This window comes from Trichechus manatus, unplaced genomic scaffold (assembly GCF_000243295.1).
Source record: "Trichechus manatus latirostris isolate Lorelei unplaced genomic scaffold, TriManLat1.0 scaffold00009, whole genome shotgun sequence".
Taxonomy (NCBI): Eukaryota; Metazoa; Chordata; class Mammalia; order Sirenia; family Trichechidae; genus Trichechus; species Trichechus manatus.
Genome location: NW_004443945.1, coordinates 20,134,979 through 20,142,531, shown reverse-complemented (window position 1 = coordinate 20,142,531; position 7,553 = coordinate 20,134,979). Strand labels below are relative to the sequence as shown.

Here is a 7,553-nt window from a genome sequence, read left to right as displayed (position 1 = left end):
GGGGGGAGAAAAAGAAAAATGTTCTTTGGGAAAAAAAATAGAAGAAGGAAAATATTCCTTAATGTCCCACTTTAACATTTGGTTTATTTTCTTTCAGTCTTTTCCCACTTCGCTTGTGATTTATTTTTTCTCTCTTCCTCCCTTCCTTTCAACATTGCCATAATGAATTATATATAAAATTGATAGCTAACTTACTGAGAACTTAATTGCACAGTAGACCTTGTGCTAATGAAGACTTTATATGCTTTATTTAATTTGATTAACCTGACTGTAAGTGCTGATTTTTTAACTTATTATATCGTAATTATTTTCCCATTTTAGCGTATGGTCTTCATAATCATCTTTTTTGTGGCATGATAATATTCCATCCAGTGCAATATTTGTGTCTTCCTTAAATCATTAAGCTCTTAAGTTGTTGTCCATTTTTTCCTAATTATAAAAAATACTGGGATGCTATCTTTTTCTCCAGAGCGTTTTCCTAAGGATTATCATTTTTAGGATATATTTCCAGGAGCAGGATTAGTGGGTCAAAGAGTATAAACATATTGCAAAATTCCTTGTCTTAAACTGTCAGAGCACCTTCACATCTACTGTTTAATGTGATGTGATGCTTCATGCTACTCTGAGATGGGTGGGAGAGAAAGCATCACTGCCATCTTACAGGTGAGATGATTGAGGTAAGTTCCTAAGGTCACACAGTTAGAGGAAGAACCAGAATTAAAACACATGTTTCCCAACTCGCTCTTGAGTTCTTTCTCCACTGTCTCCCCAAAGTGAAACTCACACTGAACTGTCCTTGACACTTTCCTTTCCAGACATCTCAGCCTTTACCTACAAGGGCTTCTCTGTCATGGGACCTTTTCCTTTCCCTAATGGCCATTCTGCTTCAAAAGGAAAATAAGACCTCTGACAGCCCAAGGACCAAACACTGTGAAGCCTTCTATTAAGTCTAAAGAGGACAAAAGATGAGATAGGGAAGAGAACGTGAGAAAACAAAATGAAATACATTAAATCAGAATATGGGACAGGAGCTCTGAGATGGTACACAAAGAGCAAACAAGAGAAAACTGGTTTTAGAGGACCTCAAAGTGTAAGAGGAGGTGTTTGAGCTGAAGATAGTGAAAGGTTTTGACTTGGAGAGCATAGGGGTCATGGTATGACCTTTCTGTACACAATTGCACCTGGGACTGTCTTGAACTGTTAAATCTACTTTTTTAAAATATCAATTCACTTTCTCAAGATACAAACTGTCTTAGCTGTCTAGTGCTGCTATAACAGAAATACCACAAGTGGATGGCTTTAACAAACGGAAATTTATTCTCTCACAGTCTAGGAGGCTAGAAGTCCGAATTTAGGGCACCAGCTCCAGGGGAAGATTTCTCTCTCTGTCAGCTCTGGAGGAAGGTCCTTGACATCAACCTTCCCCTGGTCTAGGAGCTTCCCAGTGCAGGAACCCTGCGTCCAAAGGATGCGCTCTGCTCCCGGCATTGCTTTCTTGGTGGTATGGGGTCCCCCTGTCTCTCTGCTTGCTTTTCTCTTTCATATCTCAAAAGAGATTAACTTAAGATACAACCTAATCTTGTAGATTGAGTCCTGCCTCATTCACATAACTTCATCTAATCCTGCCTCATTAACACCGTAGAGGTAGGATTTACAACCCATAGGACGGTCTCATCAAATGACAAAATGGCAAACAATCACACGATACTGGGAATCATGGCCTAGCCAAGTTGACATACATTTTTAGGGAACACAATTCAATCTGTAACACAAACCAAACAATAATTTGTGTTTTCTCTTTTCTCTTTATTTTTAAATGAATGATCAAAAAGTAACTTCAAATGAGTGTTTTCCGACCACAGAAGAGAGTGAATCCTGCTTTGCCCAACCTAAACCATGTAAAATGGGAAAAGAATCCACTTTCTATGGAAACGCTCAAAAGGAAAGCTTTCCTCCATTGGAAAAGCTTGAGATCTCAGCAACATCTACAGCTAATGGTGTTAAATCCCTCTATGAACACCCCTTGGCCTCCACAAGAAAGGATGTAGCTGATCAACCAGGATCCACAGGAAAGGAATTAGCAGATCAGCCAGGATCCACAGAGAAGACTCAGCTTCTAGAGGGACCTCAGGACTCTGGGCCACCTCAACCACATGGCAAAGATGATACCCCCGGCACAGAAGAAAAGAAGAAAGACATGGAAGCAGCGACAGCGGCTCAGCCTTTGAAAGGAAATGCTGAGACTGAAACTTCAGGAACAGATGCCGAGGGTCAGCCTTTGAGGACGGTAGGAGAGAAGCCCTCTCCTGGAACAGTGGAAGGTACTGAGAATCCACAAACTGACAAAGAGGTGAAACCTTTAGGAACGTCTGAGAAAATTCATCCTCTGGAAACAGCTGGAGAGCTACAAACTCAAGAAATAGCGGAGAAGGATGACCAGCCCCAGCTTCCAGAAATAGTTCCCATAGAAAATGAATCTTCAGAAATATTGGAGGGAAGTCAGATTGTGGAAACAGCTGTAGAGAATGATACCCTCCATAAAGCTCCTGAAGTTCCTGGAAGCATAGAGCAGATCCAACCAGAGGCAATAGTTGGAAGCATGGAGCATCCAGCTGGAATTATAGAGGCAGAGGCAAATGTGGAAATGGTCAGGGAAATTCACACTAATGAAAAGGATCAACACATTGAAGGTAAAAGTTGTTAAAAATCCAGGATGTTTAGATGAACTCTGTGGGAGCAGCTCTGGGGGTGGGGGTGGCTGACCCACAGTCACTGGAGTCCCTGTCTTAGGTAGTTGAGTTTATTTGACCCAAAAAAAAAGGTTTCCATTCATGGGAAACGAGCATTCTGTCAATTCTAAGTTCAGCTTTTCAGCAAAAATTTTCTAAAGCATAGTCTGTATCCAGATTTCCAACCTAGAGCTTGACTGTTAAATAGAATCAAATATTGAAGGCAACATGTTAAAATTTCTGAATTTTTCCCAGTTCCTTCTTCATCAAGCCACATGTATAGTATGAGCATACCAAAGTCAAGGGAATAAATGGCTAGCAGAGGAGCTGAGCTTTCAATAAAAGAATGCACAAATAATGGATCTCAGGATATAATTGTCATCTTTGCTAATCTTATCCTTAGGAAAGGACTGTCAGTCTGATTCCTACCCTCCTTTAGTCTTTTTTTTTCCTCTGAATTTTATTTATTTTGTTGTTGTTGAGAATATACACAGCAAAGCATATACCAATTCAACAGTTCCTACGTGTGCAATTTAGTGACATTGATTACATTCTTCTAGCTGTGCAACTTTTCTCACCTTTTCTGAGTTGCTCCTTTCTCATTAACATAAACTCACTGCTCACTAAGGTTCCTATCAAATCTTTCAAGTTGCTGTTGTCATTTCGATCCCATATAGGTAGTTCTTAAAAAGCACAATGCTCAAGGCAGACCTTTGTTACTAGTTAAGCTAAACTACTGTTCAGTTTTGGAGCCCTGGTGGCGAAGTGGTTAAGAGCTCAGCTGCTAACCAAAAGGTAGGCAGTTCAAATCCACTAGCTGCTCCTTGGAAACCCTATGGGGCAGTTCTACTCTGTCCTGTAGGGTCATTATGAGTCGGAATCAACTTGAAGGCAATGGGTTTGGTTTGGTTTATTGTTCGGTTTTAAGATGACTTCAGGAGATATTTTTGTTTAAGGTTTAAAGATTATCTTAGGGCAATAGTTTCAGGGATTCATCCACCCTCCATAGCTCCATGAGAATTTGAAATTCTGTTCTACATTTTCCCTCTTTTGATCAGGATTCTTCTATGGAATCTAATCAAAATGTTCAGTATTGGTAGCAGGGCACCATCCAGTTCTTCTGGTCTTATAGCAAAGGAGGCAGTTGATCATGGAGGCAATTAGCCACATATTCCATATCCTCCTATTTCTGACTGTCCATCTTCCTCTGTTGCTCCAGATGAATGGAGACCAATTGTTGTGCTTTAGAATGCTGCTGGCAAGCTTTCAAGACCCCAGGCGCTATGCAACAACCTAGGAGGTAGAGCAGAAGCGCTTAACACATTATTAGGCCAAATTAACAGGGATGTCTCGTGAAACCATGACCCTAAACCTCCAAACCAAGGAACCAAATCCCATAAGGTGTTTGGTTGTACATAAGCAGCTTTCTTTGTTGTTGTTGATGTTGTAAATATATTTATCACACAACCTTTGCCAATTCAACTTTTCACAGGCGTACAACTTATTGACAGCAATTACAATAATTGGCTGTACAACCCTACTATTAATCAATGTGATTTTTCATCACCGTTAAGCCCCCTTTTACCCCTCTCTTTCACCCATGGTAACCACTAATAAACTTTGGTTTCTATACATTTGCCTTTTCTTGTCTTTTTATATAAGTGAGGTCATACAATATTTGTCCTTTTGTGATTGGCTTATTTCGCTCAGCAAAATGTCTTCAAGCTCCATCCATACTGTAGCATGTATCAAGACTTCATTTCCCCTACTGGCTGTGTAGTATTCCATTGTGTGTATATACCACATTTTGTTTATTCATTCATCTGTTGATGGGCATTTAGGTTGTTCCCACCTTTCAGCTATTGTGAATAGTGCTGCAGTAAACATCGGTGTAGAAATCTCTTTTTGAGTCTCTGCTTTGAAGTCTTTTTAGTATTTACCTAGGAGTGGAATTGCTGGGTCATATGGTAGTTTTATTTTTAGTTTTTTGAGGACCCACCACACTGTTTTCCATAACCATTTTACATTCCCATCAGCAATGGATAAGGTTTCCAATTTGCCCATATCCTTGACAACATTTGTTATTTTCTGTTTCTTTTTTTTTCCTCTTTTTTTAATCTTAGCTATCCTAATGGGAGCCAAATGGTGTCTTATTGTGGTTTTGGTTTGCATCTCTCTGATGGCTAAGATGCTGAGCATCTTTTCATGTGTTTGGTGGCCATTTGAATATCCTCTTTGGTGAAATGTCTATTCGAGTCTTTGCCCATTTTATGATTGGATTATTTGTCTTTTTGTTGTTAAATTGTCAAAGTTTTATATATATTTTGGTTATTAGATTTTTATCTGATACATGGTTTCCGCAGATATTCTCCTGGTCTGTAGCTTGTCTTTTCACTTTTTTTGTAAATTCTTTTGTTGAACAAAAGTTTTTAATTTTTACAGGGTCTCATTTATTTATTTTGTCTTTTACTGTTTGTGCTTTTGTTACTATAATAGATAATCCATTGTTGAAAGCTAGGCCTGACAGCATTGCCTCTGCTTGTTCTTCTAAGAATTTTATGGTTTTAGTTCTCACATTTAGGTTCTCATTCCATTTTGAATTTGTTTTTGTGTATGGTGTGAAGCATGGATCCTGTTTCATTTTTCTGCATGTGGAAATCCAGTTTTCCCAGCACCATTTATTGAAGAGACTCTTCTTTTCCCATCTAATGTTTTCCACACTCTTGTCAAAAATCATTTGACCACAGATGTGTGAGTTTATTTCTGGACTCTCCTATAGTCTTTTTATCTTTATAAGAGGAGTAGAAAAAATGTATTGTGTCTTGGCATATGGTATTTTTTATTTTTAAATATATCTTACCAGCATAAAGCAAATGAAACTTATACTGTTCTTTATTGGAGTTACGATGAAAAATAGCATCTTCTTCTGAGGCATGATTTATGTTTTGGTAAATTTTAGCTCACAGTACAGTATAATTAAGTTTCCCATCTATTTCTCAATTCTTTTATTCATTAACTCAGTGTCTTTTGAGTGCCTAACCACATACTAGGTGCTGGGGGTGCACAATGAGTAAGAGATGACTCCTGCTCTCAAGGGGCTCACGGTCTAGTGAGCAAAGGCAGAATGTAAAAGTACCTCAATCTATTGAGGTAAGTTTTTAAATAAAAGTGTATAAAAAGTGCTCTAGAAACAACAAGGGAGAAGCAACTAAAAATATGTTTTTTAGACCAGGGATGGCAAATTCAAGTCTTTAGGGACTAACCAGTTACCGTCAAGTTGACTCCAACTCACGGTGACCCAAAGTGTGCAGAATAGAGCTGCTCCAAAGGATTTTCAAGGCTGTGACCTTTTGGAAGCAGATTGCCAGGCCTGCCTTCTGAGGCTCCTCTGGGCAATTTTGAACCACCAGCCTTTTGGCTACTAGTTGAGTGCTTAACAGTTTGTGCTACCCAGGGAATTTCTTTAGGGACTAGGATAATAAAAATGAGTGAAGTGAGGGGCGCATGTAATACTGTAGGGAGCCCTAGGAGGCCATGATGGGCAGGAGAGCACAGCCCTGACAGAAGAGGCAGCTGCTGCTTGGTCCTAGATGATTGTTCCCATACGAGAATGAGAGCCAGTGTTGCCAAAACCGACTTCTCAAGGAAACAGATTTGTATGTGCAATGTCCAGACTTTTAAATATTGACAGTCTTTAAACACTTAACTATTGTTTTCTTTAAACACCATAATGGCCAAACAAGACAGATCACTGGGCCCCCGTGGACCACCTTTTGCTTTATGTATAAATGGAACTTTCTATCTGTAGTACGTTCTACTGTCATTTCTTGGGTCATTGTGCATCTTGGTTTTATGCAAGAGAATGCCAGGACTCAGAGAGGTTAAGTACTCGACACTGGCCATTCAGAGGATCTGAGAGAACCAGGGAAATTATCACTGCCATCCCATTTATCACCTTTCATGACACTACCATAGACACCTACTGTTTAGACCTAAAGAGCAAGAACTGCCCCCATTGGAAGCAAATCGTTGGTACTTTATTGTCACTGCTAAATGAATGTCTCTTAATATCTCCTTTGGTTACTTTTCCAGGTGAGACCGGAGAAAAGGTTGAAACTGACATGGAGAATGATAAAGTAAGTGAAGGGGCTGAAACAAAAGAAGAAGAAACAGGAGAAGCTGTGGACCCTTCAGCAGCCACATAGATGGTGATAGAAGGGTGAACAGGCATAGCATTTTATAACAGAGAAGACAGAAAAATGGCAGTGAAGCTTGTGGTTATAGATCTTACCTTCCAAATCTATGTGTTTTGTACAAGGAGTGAGGTTATAGATAAACTGTTGGAACCATGAGGATAATGTTACTATGTTCGTGTGTACTTTGTTCCATAAAACTGCTAAGCCATGAACAGTTTTCTTTGCTACTTAGAATAGTTATACATTTAAACTTACGTTATCCAGAGCCAATGAAAGCTAAGATATATGATTATATAAGTACGAAGGGATTGTGTTCATTGTGGCAGTGGGCCCATTCAATATAGAAAATTAAAAGTTAAGAAGTATAAACCTTGAGGTACAAGTGGCTGGAGAAAAGAGTTAGCAAGTTTTAGGCAACTCGCAATAGTAAAGTCACACAGTCTTAACTACAATGGAATATGAATGAACAACAACAACAAAACTTCTGTTCTATCACAGACACTTCACCAAAGAAGACATTCAAGCGGCCAACAGACACATGAGGAAATGCTTGCGATCACTAGCCATTAGAGAAATGCAAATTAAAACCACAATGAGATACCATCTTACCCTGGCATTACTGGCACAA

General features: G+C 39.2%; 1 protein-coding gene across 1 annotated transcript in view; it reads left to right on the top strand.

Annotated features, from left to right (window-relative positions):
• Positions 1–7,042, top strand: part of ERICH5 (glutamate rich 5) — a 21,813-nt gene extending 14,771 nt beyond the window's left edge. Inside the window, exons 2-3 of the mRNA XM_004370822.3 lie at positions 1,833–2,690; positions 6,822–7,042. Of these exons, the coding sequence (XP_004370879.3) occupies positions 1,833–2,690; positions 6,822–6,934 (971 nt within the window). The 3' untranslated portion in view covers positions 6,935–7,042. The remainder of the gene's footprint in view (positions 1–1,832; positions 2,691–6,821) is intronic.
• Positions 7,043–7,553: the final 511 nt, after the last annotated feature.